This window comes from Hyla sarda, chromosome 7, assembly GCF_029499605.1.
Source record: "Hyla sarda isolate aHylSar1 chromosome 7, aHylSar1.hap1, whole genome shotgun sequence".
Taxonomy (NCBI): domain Eukaryota; kingdom Metazoa; phylum Chordata; class Amphibia; order Anura; family Hylidae; genus Hyla; species Hyla sarda.
In genome coordinates, this window is record NC_079195.1 from 202,903,696 (window position 1) to 202,916,747 (window position 13,052).

Genomic DNA, 13,052 nt, shown 5'->3' on the forward strand with positions numbered 1-13,052 from the left:
TCTGCAACCACCTCTGCCACTGTGGTCATCATGGCAGATGTTCACCACTCTAAAGATCAAACAGTTGCAGATGACCATTTTTTAGGGGTGAGTCCTGTCATCTCTATTCCCCCCCCCCCAAGGTAAAGGGAAACCGCGGTTCTCAATCCATTGAAAGTGAGAGGAGATGTGATTCCTATTCCATCACCCAGGTCCATCTCAATGGAAGGGATCAAACTCACCCCAAGAATGGAAATAAAAAGCAATGTTGTGTCAATTTCATCACTAAAAATAACTCAATTTTTCAGCCTGAAGACTCCGTCCAGGAAAAGAAAGAACGAAGAAGAAGAGGCCGTAGAGGGGAAAGAAGAAATGGAAAAAAGACAAAGGTAGCAGTGACGTCATAGATCCGCCCCCCTCATTATGTCACGCCCCCTCCCATAGACTTGCATTGAGGGGGCAGGGCGTGACGTCATGAGGGGCGGGGCTATGATGTCACCAGCTCCCGGCATCGGCTCCAGTGTTCAGAACAGTTTGTTCCAAATGCTGAGCAGCAGAGTACCCCTTTAAACCCTGAGGAAATAATGTGTTCAATCTAAAAATCCAGTACATCTCCTTGTTGCAGAGCATTTTAAAATCCTTATTTATAATTCTCTGTAGCTGAGTAACCTTCATAGCTGTAGAATCTTTCTCATGTTGGGTTGAAAAATGCCGAGATACACTATGTAATGTATATCCATTGTTGATGTTGGACCGGTGTTTATTAATTTGTATTCTCAGACTTTTAATGGTCCTTCCTATATATCTTAGTCCACAAGGACACTCAATCATATAAATACTAAAATTGCTACTGCAACTAAGATGTTCATTAATGTAATAAGGTTTGGGTTCACCGCACTTATATGCCCCCCTAATATCTCCCCACAACCCCACATTTGGTTTGGGTTTTATACGTTGTCTATGGGGTATTGAAGGGAGCAAGAATATTTTTCAGTGTTTTACTTCTTCTAAAGATGCATCGGGGTTTATCCACGATGAATTTACCTAAGATATAATATTTTATTGATCTCAGAATGTGAGGGGGGGGGGGGGGGGTATGTAAAAAGAAGTTTACATCCCCCCCACTGTGGAGTAAGTGGCAGCAAACTGCTGGTTTCCTCTAAACCAGTGGTCTTCAAACTTTGGCCCTCCAGATGTTACAAAACTACAATTCCCAGCATGCCCGGACAGCCAACGGCTGTCCGGGCATGCTGGGAGTTGTAGTTTTGCAACATCTGGAGGGCCACAGTTTGAAGACCACTGCTCTAAACTAAGAATCATTCCTGAGCTCAGATATATATGTTTTCTTTTCCTTTCTATGATTCAAATGGTCATGGTCAGAATCAAAAAAAATGTATATGTTGTACATCTTGGAAAAACATTAACCTTTCTAATATACTTCATGAGAAAATGTTTTTGCCTTTTAATAGAAATCATACACCACTAGGGGTCCTCATACCATCAAGAGCATAATCCTGTCCGGCTGCAGCAGCATCTTTGTCCCAGCTTTGTCCCACAGGCAGGGACTAAGTCCAGGAAGTGAGGGCGGGACTAGCGTTCCTCTGTGCTGACTCCTGTATGAAAACAGAGAGGAGGGGGATTACAGAGCAACCTGCAGTGACTGAAGAGACCCAGCACAGCACAGCAGACTCAGGGAGGAAGTGAATGCATAGAGAGCAAGCTCAATGCTTGCCTCAGACAGGTTTGGTATTGTTCCAGGTTAAACCCCCCCCCCCCCAAAGGACGAGGGGGCACGCCCTCCGTCTGGAGAAGAAAAGGTTTAGTCTAAAGGGGCGACACGCCTTCTTTACCGTGAGGACTGTGAATTTATGGAACGGTCTACCTCAGGAACTGGTCACAGCAGGAACAATTAACAGCTTTAAAACAGGGTTAGATACATTCCTGGAACAAAATAACATTAATGCTTATGCAGAATTATAAAACTACATCCCTTTCCCTTATCCCCTTACACCCTTCCCTTCAATTCCCTGGTTGGACTTGATGGACGTATGTCTTTTTTCAACCATACTAACTATGTAACTATGGTACTGAGCAGCGGATGTCAAAATGAGTGAACAGCAGAACAGAGAGATTTGTGAGCGAAATACAGAAGCTAGACACATAAAAAAGACATGTAAAGATTCTGCATAACCTAGTGAGTAACAAATAGAAGCATTATTTCTTTCTGTATTTTTATCTGATTATCAGAGTCTAGGTTATGTTTTATTTATATACAAACATATACTGCAGTGCTGTACACAGATCAACACTTCTAAATTCCCACATCAGGTTAATGCAAAGATCGAAATTCTGACAGGTCTAAGGCTGGGTTCACACTACTGAAATTCCGCCTGTCTGCTTGCAAAAGTTTGGTAGGGTAGTTTCTGCCTCCAAAACCTATTTTCTGCAATCCACTTCCAATCTGCCTCCATTCCGTGTTGGGAAAAGATCCACCTTCAAATGAGAGTCCCATTGAAGTCAATGGGATTCTGCGGCGGAAATCTGCTTGAAGAAAGAGCAGATTCTTCCATTCTTCAGGCGGAAATTTGAAAGCGAAAATACCGATCACAAACTCCGAAGTGTGAATTGGTGAATGGAAAACCCACTGAGTAGCATAATACATTTTAGTAAGCAGAATTTCTGTCTGCAATTTCAAAGCGGAATTGCAGACAGAAATTCCGTAGTGTGAACCTAGCCTAATAGTTCGGCCCACTTCTATATACCCTAGGGTTGCCACTAGAGATGAGCGAACTTACAGTAAATTCGATTCATCACGAACTTCTCAGCTCGGCAGTTGATGACTTTTCCTGCATAAATTAGTTCAGCTTTCCGGTGCTCCGGTGGGCTGGAAAAGGTGGATACAGTCCTAGGAGACTCTTTCCTAGGACTGTATCCACCTTTTTCAGCCCACCGGAGCACCTGAAGGCTGAACTAATTTACGCAGGAAAAGCCATCAACTGCCGAGCTGAGAAGTTCGTGACGAATCGAATTTACTGTAAGTTCCCTCATCTCTAGTTGCCACCTTTCTTGCAAAAAAATACATACTGACCATGCTAATTTGCATAATTAATTATATATGTGTGACATCATAGGATACACATATGTGGGGCAAATTTTGTCCTCTTCTGACCCCTATAAGTTTTAAATTTCTCCTTATAGGGGTCTGTATGAGGGTAATTTTTGCACATCTGGAGTTTTTAACAGGACCATTTTTGTTTTCATGTGACTTTTTGGTAACTTTTTTTTTAAATTAAATTCGGGAGTTCCAGTTAGTTACTAACTACAACTCCCAGCATGCCCTGATACAGCCTGTGGCTCAGTAGCTGCCCCAAATGAAAACTCCCAACAACTCCCAGCATGTTGGACTATTTAGTAGTATATACCCTGCTCAAAAAAATAAAGGGAACACTAAGATAACACATCCTAGATCTGAATGAATGAACTAATCGTATGAAATACTTTCATCTTTACATAGTTGAATGTGCTGACAACAAAATCACACAAAAATTATCAATGGAAATCAAATTTATCAACCCATGGAGGTCTGGATATGGAGTCACACTCAAAATCACAGTGGAAAACCCCACTACAGGCTGATCCAACTTTATGTAATGTCCTTAAAACAAGTCACAATGAGTCTCAGTAGTGTGTGTGGCCTCCACGTGCCCGTATGACCTCTCTACAACGCCTGGGCATGCTCCTGATGAGGTGGAGGATGGTCTCCTGAGGGATGTCCTCCCAGACCGGGACTAAAGCATCCGCCAACTCCTGGACAGTCTGTGGTGCAATGTGGCGTTGGTGGATGGAGCGAGACATGATGTCCCAGATGTGCTCAATCGGATTCAGGTCTGGGGAACGGGTGGGCCAGTCCATAGCATCAATGCCTTCCTCTTGTAGGAACTGCTGACACACTCCAGCCACATGAGGTCTAGCATTGTCTTGCATTACTAGGAACCCAGGGCCAACCGCACCAGTATATGGTCTCACAAGAGGTCTGAGGATGTCATCTCGGTACCTAATGGCAGTCAGGCTACCTCTGGCAAGCACATGGAGGGCTGTGCGGTCCCCAAAGAAATGCGACCTCACACCATTACTGACCCACTGCCAAACCGGTAATGCTGGAGGATGTTGCAGGGAGCAGAACATTCTCCACGGCGTCTCCAGACTCTATCACGTCTGTCACATTTGCTCAGTGTGAACCTGCTTTCACGCACAGGGTGCCAGTGGCGTATTTGCCAATCTTGGTGTTCTGTGGCAAATGCCAAACGTCCTGCACGGTGTTGGGCTGTAAGCACAACCCCCACCTGTGGATGTCGGGCCCTCATACCACCCTCATGGAGTCTGTTTCTGACTGTTTGAGTGAACACATGCACATTTGTGGCCTGCTGGAGGTCATTTTTCAGGGCTCTGGCAGTGCTCCTCCTTGCACACAGGCAGAGGTAGCGGTCCTGCTGCTGGGTTGTTGCCCTCCTACGGCCTCCTCCACGTCTTCTGATGTACCGGCCTGTCTCCTGGTAGCGCTTCCACGCTCTGGACACTACGCTGACAGACACAGCAAACCTTCTTGCCACAGCTCGGATTGATGTGCCATCCTGGATGAGCTGCACTACTTGAACCCCTTCTGTGGGTTGTAGTCTCCGTCTAATGCTACCACTAAAATGAAAGCACTGCCAGTAATCAAAAGTGACCAGAAAATCAACCAGGAAGCATAGGAACTGAGAAGTGGTTTGTGATCACCACCTGCAGAACCATTCCTTTATTGGGGTTGTCTTGCTAATTGCCTATAATTTCCACCTGTTGTCTGTTCCATTTGCACAACAGCATGTGAAATTGATTGTCAATCAGTGTTGCTTCCTGAGTGGACAGTGTGATTTCACAGAAGTGTCATTGACTAGGAGTTACATTGGGGGACATGTATCATTTCCAGTGTATAATAGAAGTTTTTTACCCCTCTGCCTGTTGTCTAAATTTGGCGCAGCCGCGTTAAATTTATCATTCTTGCGCAGCTACTTTCTTGAATTGCGGTTAAATTTAGAATTCTCCTCAGAGCATAAATTTACACCGCAGCTCTATTTAGTAGGAGCTTTGTCTGCAGTGTATCTGCACCTAAACAGTAAGTGTGTCCTCGTTATTAGTTTTAGAATTTTTTTTTTCATTATGTAGTTTTAATCTCACAATAATACCACTTTTTGCACCCAATTATAACACATCAATTCATTTAACATCTGTGACACCCCTGTGCAAATCACCTCAAATGTACATGGTGCACTCTACCTTATGGGCCTTGTTGTGCGCCCGCAGAGCACTTTGCGCCCACATATGTGGTATCTCCGTACTCTGGCTAAATTGTGTCCCAAAAATTCACAGCGAGTTTGCTGCATCTCAATCTTGCAGCACTCCCTGTAAACCTCCGCCCATGTGAGTGTACCCTGTACCCCCACAGGGGGGGGGGAACATCCAGCTGTTGCAAAACTACAACTCCGAGCATGCCCTTTGGCTGTCCGTGCATGCTGGGAGTTGTAGTTTTGCAACAGCTGGAGGCACACTGGTTGCGAAACACGGAAACAGACTCAGTGTTTCGCAACCAGTGTGCCTTCAGCTGTTGCAAAAACTTCAAATCTCAGCATGCAGTGACAGCAGAAGGACATGCTGGAACTTGTAGTTATGCAACAGCTGGAGGCATACTGCTACAACTCCCAGCATGCCCTTTGGCAGTCCGTGCATGCTGAGGGTTGTAGTTATGCAACAGCTGAAGGCACACTGGTTGCAAAACACTTGAAAGTTTTTTACTTAACTTAGTGTTTCCAAACCAGTGTGCCTCCAGCTGTTGCACAACTTCAATTCCCAGCATGCATGGTCTGTCAGTGCATGCTGGGCGTTATAGTTTGGAGGCACAGCTGGAGGCACACGGTTTGGGAAAAAGAGTTAGGAAACGAACAATGTTTCCCAACTAGTGTGCCTCCAGCTGTTGCAAAACTATAATTCCCAGCATGGCCAGACATGCTGGAAGTTGTATTTCGGCAACATCTGAAGGGTCAGATGTTGACGAACTACAACTCCCAGCATGCTTGGGCAGTCTGGGCATGCTGGGAGTTGTAGGTTTGCAACAGCTGGAGGTCCACAGTTTGTAGACCACTGTATAATGGTCTCCAATCTGTGGTCTTCCAGATGTTACAGAACTACAACTCCCAGCATGCCTCGACAGAGTGGGCAAGCTGAGATTTGTAATTTTGGAACATCTGGAAGAGCACAGATTGGAGACCATTATACAGTGGTCTCCAAACTGTGGCCCTCCAGATGTTGCAAAACTACAACTCCCAGCATGCCCAGAAAGCCAAAGTTTGCAGTTTTGAAACTCCCAGAGGCAGCAGTGAGATCGCTTTGCTGCCAATGGCGATCTCACTGCTGCCAATGAAGATGCCGCCCTGCTGCTGCAAACTCACCGCGGGGACGCACCACCCCCGGAACCGCCTGGAGGATGCCGCTTGCACCGGGACCGCTCGGGGCACCGCATGGCCGGGTAAGTGACGCCGGGGGACGGGTAAGGGACACTTAGCAGAGCGGTGTGTGTCCCGATCCCCGTGATCGGGACTCACACACCGCGCTGCTAAGTATTCTCATAGCGAAACGCTGCTATCAGCTAGTCAGATTTGACTAGCAGATAGCAGCGATCGCTGATGAAACCCCCATGGTCACATGGTAAGATGGCTGACTATCAGTGATAGCCACCATCTTACCGGGTGCTGGGGAAAAGTATAACGGAAAGCAGTAAATTTTAAAAATAAAAGGAGAATGATCTACAGTGTTAAGTGGATTACAAAGCTATTTAATGTGACGGAGCTTGTTCAATGATAAGTAAGATATCAAACATTTCCTATGTAAATGTATTAAATTGTTGGATCATAAAATACCAATATACAGGTGATCTAATGAATAACTGAACTGTAAACAAACATTCTATATGCAAATTATTTTATAAGTGCTTTGGAATAACCAAGGAATAAAAATATAAAGCAAACCAAAGGAGGAATTGAGATAGGAAAGTAAAAACATTCTGGTGGTTCCTTAGTAGAACTTCCCTTCAGAAATAGAAAGGATTTCGCTACGTGCAGTTACAGTTGGCTTATATTTGCGGGGAAAAAGACGCACTTGCGTCAAAATTTTTGGTGCAAAGGAAAAGTACGCAGGTAATAAATCCATGTGTACTATATATGCAGCTCCAAGGTACCCTGATTCGGCCACATCTGGACGACATACTGTACCAAAACGTGCGCAAAAAAAATGCGCAAAAAAAAAGGGCTTGCGCAAAATTTGGCGCAAAAAAAAATACCAACAAAACAGGGGTAAAATCTTTGATACATGTCCCCCATTGGCCCTAAATTACTAAGAGTGTTGTGTAGGTTTCTTTGTGGGTTTTAATTCCCTGCAATTTTTTTCCCACTGTATTTACTAAGCTTTCACAACATTTTGCACTTTTCCCTACATTTTCCTTTTCTCACACCTGCTCTGATCTGTGGGGTTTTCCTCAGCTGAAATCCACTACATCTTCTGTGGAAACCTTAGTTAGGCTGGGTTCACATCATGTTTTCTACCATACGGGAGCGCATACGGCAGGGGAAAGGGTAAAAACCTGCGCTCCCATATGCCTTTCTATGCGCTCCCATATGTAATTCATTTCAATGAGCCGGCCGCAGTGAAACGTTCGATCGGCTCATTTTTGCGCCGTATGCGCTTTACAACCAGACCTAAAACTGTGGTCAACCACAGTTTTAGGTGCGGGGAAAAAGCGCATACGGTGCAAAAATGAGCCGATTGAACGTTTCACTGCGGCCGGCTCATTGAAATGAATTACATACGGAGCGCATAGAAAGGTATACGGGAGCGCGAGGTTTTAGCTCCCCCCCCCCTGCCGTATGCGCTCCCGTATGGGGGAAAACGTAATGGGAACCAGCCCTAAATATGTTGGGTTTTTCTGAAAATGTTGGGAACACGCCTCTTGTCGGTAACCACACCCCTTTCCCAACAGCCACACCCCTTTTCGGGTTTGCTTAGTAAAATGGAGAGTTAGTCGGGTTTTTTTTCAATTCAGGCTCATATTCTGGCGCAATGCGTCAGAATCTGGCGCACAACCCAACAAAACATGTCGGGTTTGCAATAGTAAATGTGGGCCATTGTGTTGTTTAAGTGTTCCCTTTATTTTTTTTTTGAGCAGTGTAGTATAGGTCAATGTTTTCCAACCAAGTGTGCCTCCAGCTGTTGCAAAACTACAACTCCCAGCATGTTAGACTATATAGTAGTATCTAGTATAGGTCAGTGTTTCCCAACTAGGGGTGCCTCCAGCTGATGCAAAACTACAGCTCCTAGCATGTTGGACTATATAGTAGTATAGGTCAGAGTTACCTCCAGCTGTTGCAAAACTACAACTCCCAGCATGCCCGGACAGCCAACGGCTGTCCGGGAATGCTGGGAGTTGTAGTTTTGCAACAGCTGGAGGCGCTCTGGTTGGGAAACACTGGTATAGTATATGGTGCAACATTACAGGAGTTGGAGGATTGGTTGGATAAATACCGGCCATTGTATCGCCAGTAATTTTTTATATAAAAAATACCGGCAGGGTGGAAACCCTAGAACTACTTCTGAAACATCCGAATGTTTGGCGCTCAGTGCGGGTCCCTCTTGTCAGTGTTCCCACTACAACCCCCATCATGCCCTGACAGCCGAACACCCCACACTCCTCCGAATTCTATCGCCGATTCTTTCCCACGTGTTCTCCGTTCCATTACCACAAACTTCCTGAATAACTCACAACGTAGCAACAAAGGCCGCTCTGATTGGTCGGCTACAGAGAGCTCCGCCCCTTAGACGCTCTCTAGCATTTGTCAGGCTGGCTGCTGTCCACGTGATCACCCCTGTAGCTCCTGATTGGTTGGGGTGGTGATCCCCCGGCTTCTGCGTGGCCTGGGACATCGGGCGGCTGGTGACTGTGTGCACCGTGTCATCTGTGCGACATGCCCGCAAGAAACCCTCACAAAGTCGCCTGCCCGTGCCCGGCCGTCCATGGCGAGAACACGGGGGGCAGGGAGGAGCCGGACACCGAGGGCAATGCCGACGACCCAGAGATCATCAAATCTCCCAGTGACCCTAAGAAATACCGGTCAGTACCATTGTGTGGCGCCCTGTTCCTGTTCTTGCTCCTCTGACTTCTTTGTGTCAAACTTCTGATGTTGTTCTCTCTGTCTGCGGGGTAATGAGTGCTAGTGTTACATCTTTGTGCCATCTTGTGTGCCCCCTCTCTGGTCCTGGGTCTTGTGCCAGGTGTTACCCCCTCCCTGTGCCAGTCTATATGCCCTGTTATGTCCTGCCTCCTTCCCTGTGCCAGGCTATGTGCCCTCTAAGTACTGCCCCTTCCCTGTGCCAGGCTATGTGCCCTCTATGTACTGCCCCTTCCCTGTGCCAGGCTATGTGCCCTCTATGTACTGCCCCTTCCCTGTGCCAGGCTATGTGCCCTGTTATGTGCTGCCTCCTTGTCTGTGCCCTCTGTTATGTCCTGCCTCATTCCCTGTGCCAGGCTATGTGCCCTGTTATGTCCTGCCTCATTCCCTGTGCCAGGCTATGTGCCCTGTTATGTGCTGCCTCCTTGTCTGTGCCCTCTGTTATGTCCTGCCTCATTCCCTGTGCCAGGCTATGTGCCCTGTTATGTCCTGCCTCATTCCCTGTGCCAGGCTATGTGCCCTGTTATGTCCTGCCTCCTTCCCTGTGCCAGGCTATGTGCCCTCTATGTACTGCCCCTTCCCTGTGCCAGGCTATGTGCCCTCTATGTACTGCCCCTTCCCTGTGCCAGGCTATGTGCCCTCTATGTACTGCCCCTTCCCTGTGCCAGGCTATGTGCCCTCTGCATGTTGCCCCTCTGCCAGTCTGTGTGCACACTGGTTGCTGCCCCTCTTCCCTGTACCAGTCTGTGTGCCCCCTGTTAGGTGCTGCCTTCCTTTCTGGGTCACTATCCTGTGCCAAGTGCTGCTTATTTGTGCCAGACTGACCTGCACCAGGTTGTGCTCCATTTCATACCCATGTTTATGTCAGGTGCTGACCACCTCTTGGTGCCTTCTGTCAGGTGCTGCCCTTCTTCCCTGTGCCAGTCTGTGTGCCCTCTGGCGGCTGCCCTCCCCGTCTGTGTGCCCTCTGGCCGCCCTCCCTCGTTTGTGTGCCATCTGTTGGATAATGCCCCCCTTTCTTGTGTAAGTTTGTGTTCCCTTTCAGGTGCTCCCCCCTCTGTCAGTGGTGCCCTCCTTTCTGAGTCTCTATCCTGTGCCAAGTGCTGCCTGTGCCAGACTGAATGACCTGAACTCACTTGTGCTCCATTACATACCCATGTTTGTGTCAGGTTCTGTCCCCTCCCTGTGCCAGTCTGTGTGCCCTGTGTCAGATGCTGCCCCCTTCATGGATCAATGTCCTGTGCCAGGTGCTGGTTTCTTTGCCAGCCTGTGTGACCTGTACCAGGTTGTGCTCCCATCCCAATGCCTGGTGCTTCCCTCCCTGTGCCAATGCCATACTACAGATTCTGCCCCTCTTCTTATGCCTGGGTTTGTGGCAAGCGCTGTTTTCTCAGTTTGCCAGTCAAAGTGCCAGGTGCTACCCTACTTCATATGCCTGTGTCATGTTCCAGGTGCCCCCTGCAAGTTTATGCCCCTTTCCAATGCTTTGGCCACTGCTCTTCTGCATATGCCTGTGTGCTATTCCACCCCTTCCCTGTGCCAGGTTCTGCCCTTCTTCATACACCAGGGTCTTGTGCCAGGCTCTGCCCTTTATATGCCAGTGTCTTGCTCCAGGTGTTGTCACTCTCCTAGTTTTTTTTTAACCAGCCCCGATGTCAGTATTTTTCCCTCACTTGCTTCCCCTTTTCCTATGCTGGTGCCCATTACTGGTTGGCTTCCCTTTCATATGCCATCTCTTTGTGGTTACTGCTTCACCCTCTCTGTGCCCTTGTTCTATACCAGGAGTTGCCCCATCCCTTTGTTTTTGTTTTTTTTTCCCTCCTGGTCTCTGCTTCTTTATATATATATATATATATATATATATATATATATATATATATAATTTTTTTATTATTATTATTTTTTTTTTGCTGTGCCACCACCAGCTTGTGCCCACATCTGATGTTAACCCTGAGCCATGTTAAGATGTGCCCTACCACTCCCCTCATTACCCCCCAGGCTGGTATATTTCCTCCTCTTTGGTGGACTACAAGTATCATCATACACTGACAATACCAGTCCAGTGAGGAATGTCTCACAATTACATAAATAAAGCTTGTTTAAAGTTTTTCTGTTTTCTAATACTTCTTGGCTTTCTTGAGGTTTTCAAGATCATTGCTTGCTGTCAGTGAGCAGAGGCTTACCTGTGTACATCCAGAAGCTAAAACCATGTCCCTTCTTAGGCTGCGTTCACACGGTCGTCTGTCCCCGTTTTTTAATCCCCGTTTCAGTTCCGTTCTTGCAGGCTGTAAACGGATGAAAAACTGTTTTAAAAAAATACCATTCAGGTCAATGGGATTTTTTTTTTTTTTTTTTACAATCCGTTTACATCAGTTTGTACTCGTCTGAACTCATTTCTGTTTTTTTTTTTTTGTTTTTTTTTTGACGGCAGAAAAAAATGGCACATGCAGTATTTTTTCTTCCGTCAAAAAAATTGAAGAAATTATTATTTTTTTGTTTATTACCTGAACAATAAGGGAAAACGGATAACATCCGTTATTGTCCTTGTTTTTTTTTTTTTAAATCTTTTTTATTTTAAAGTCGGTTTTTATTTTTGATGTCTAGACGGCCGTGTGAACGCAGCCTTATACTTAGGTTTATTACAATTGTATCAAGTGTAGACAATTCTGTTACATTTTACCTGCACTGATACATGGTAGCAAATCATCAGGGCAGGAGAAAGATACGTAATACTTACCGTATGTATTTACTTCTCAGAAAATTGTCTACAGCACTTGTCCCCAAAGTGTGGTGCTCCGGCTGTTGCACAACTACAACTCCTGGCATGATGGGAGTTGTAGTTGTGCCACATCTGGAGAACCACAGGTTGGGGAACACTGTTCTAGACTGTAGAGCAGTGTTTCCCAACCAGGGTGCCTCCAGCTGTTGCAAAACTACAACTCCCAGCATGCCCGGACAGCCTTAGGCCGGTGTGGATAGGGGTTGGCCTAGCTGGAGGAGTTTGACTTAAAAAAAAAAAAAAAGCACAATTATTGCGAATTTTTGCTTCGCTCAATTGGTAGTGTAGAAATCTGCATGATGGAAAAACAATTCTTCTGTGATTTTCACCCCAATATTTATTTTTAACAGCATACAAAATGACTGTTGTCTCAGATTTTTGAAGCGATCGTTTGGTGGGAGAGAGATCAATCTGCAACTAATGCAACAGCTGTAGGCACCCTGATTGAAAACCACAGGTCTTTTGAATGGATGCAGCTCATTTATGTTTCAATGGGTGGAGTGGCTGTGTGGGAGGGAAGAAAATGGAATTATGGGATTTGTAGGCAAAAGAAAAAATCTCAAAAAGGAAATACCAGTTCACAAAAAGCTATCCACAGTATTATGGTAATCTCACAACATAGCCATTTAGCCCCAAGACAAGCGCAGATCCTTCCTAAGCATGTCCATTACTGCCTGCCAGGTACATACTAAAATCACCGCATGGTGGAGAACCCCTTTAATTTTTGGATCGCCAATAGGTGGTCTATAAGTATTGGTGTAATACAACCCTCCATATATTGGTCTAGTTTTTGGGTTTAATTGGGATGTAGTACTGGCGCAAAAATATGTCCGCATTACACTAATGTAAACCCAACCTTAGAATAATTGGAGCAGACACCAGGGATGTTTATTTTTACTATTGAGCTTCTTACCCACACATTGGGATACTGGAGGAGACGTGGCCTGCATGCAGTCTCATTAAAAAAAATGTTTGCTTAGCCAGTCCAAGCCTGCATGTTTATAGTAAAATCAGGGCATGGCATTAGAGATGAGCGAACTTAC

The 13,052-nt window shown here is 46.0% G+C and overlaps 1 protein-coding gene across 1 annotated transcript in view; it reads left to right on the forward strand.

The window, feature by feature from the left end:
- The first annotated feature begins 8,928 nt into the window (after positions 1-8,928).
- Positions 8,929-13,052, forward strand: part of NRDC (nardilysin convertase) — a 73,776-nt gene continuing 69,652 nt past the window's right edge. The window contains exon 1 of the mRNA XM_056532248.1: positions 8,929-9,172. Coding sequence (XP_056388223.1) covers positions 9,027-9,172 — 146 coding nt within the window. The 5' untranslated portion in view covers positions 8,929-9,026. The remainder of the gene's footprint in view (positions 9,173-13,052) is intronic.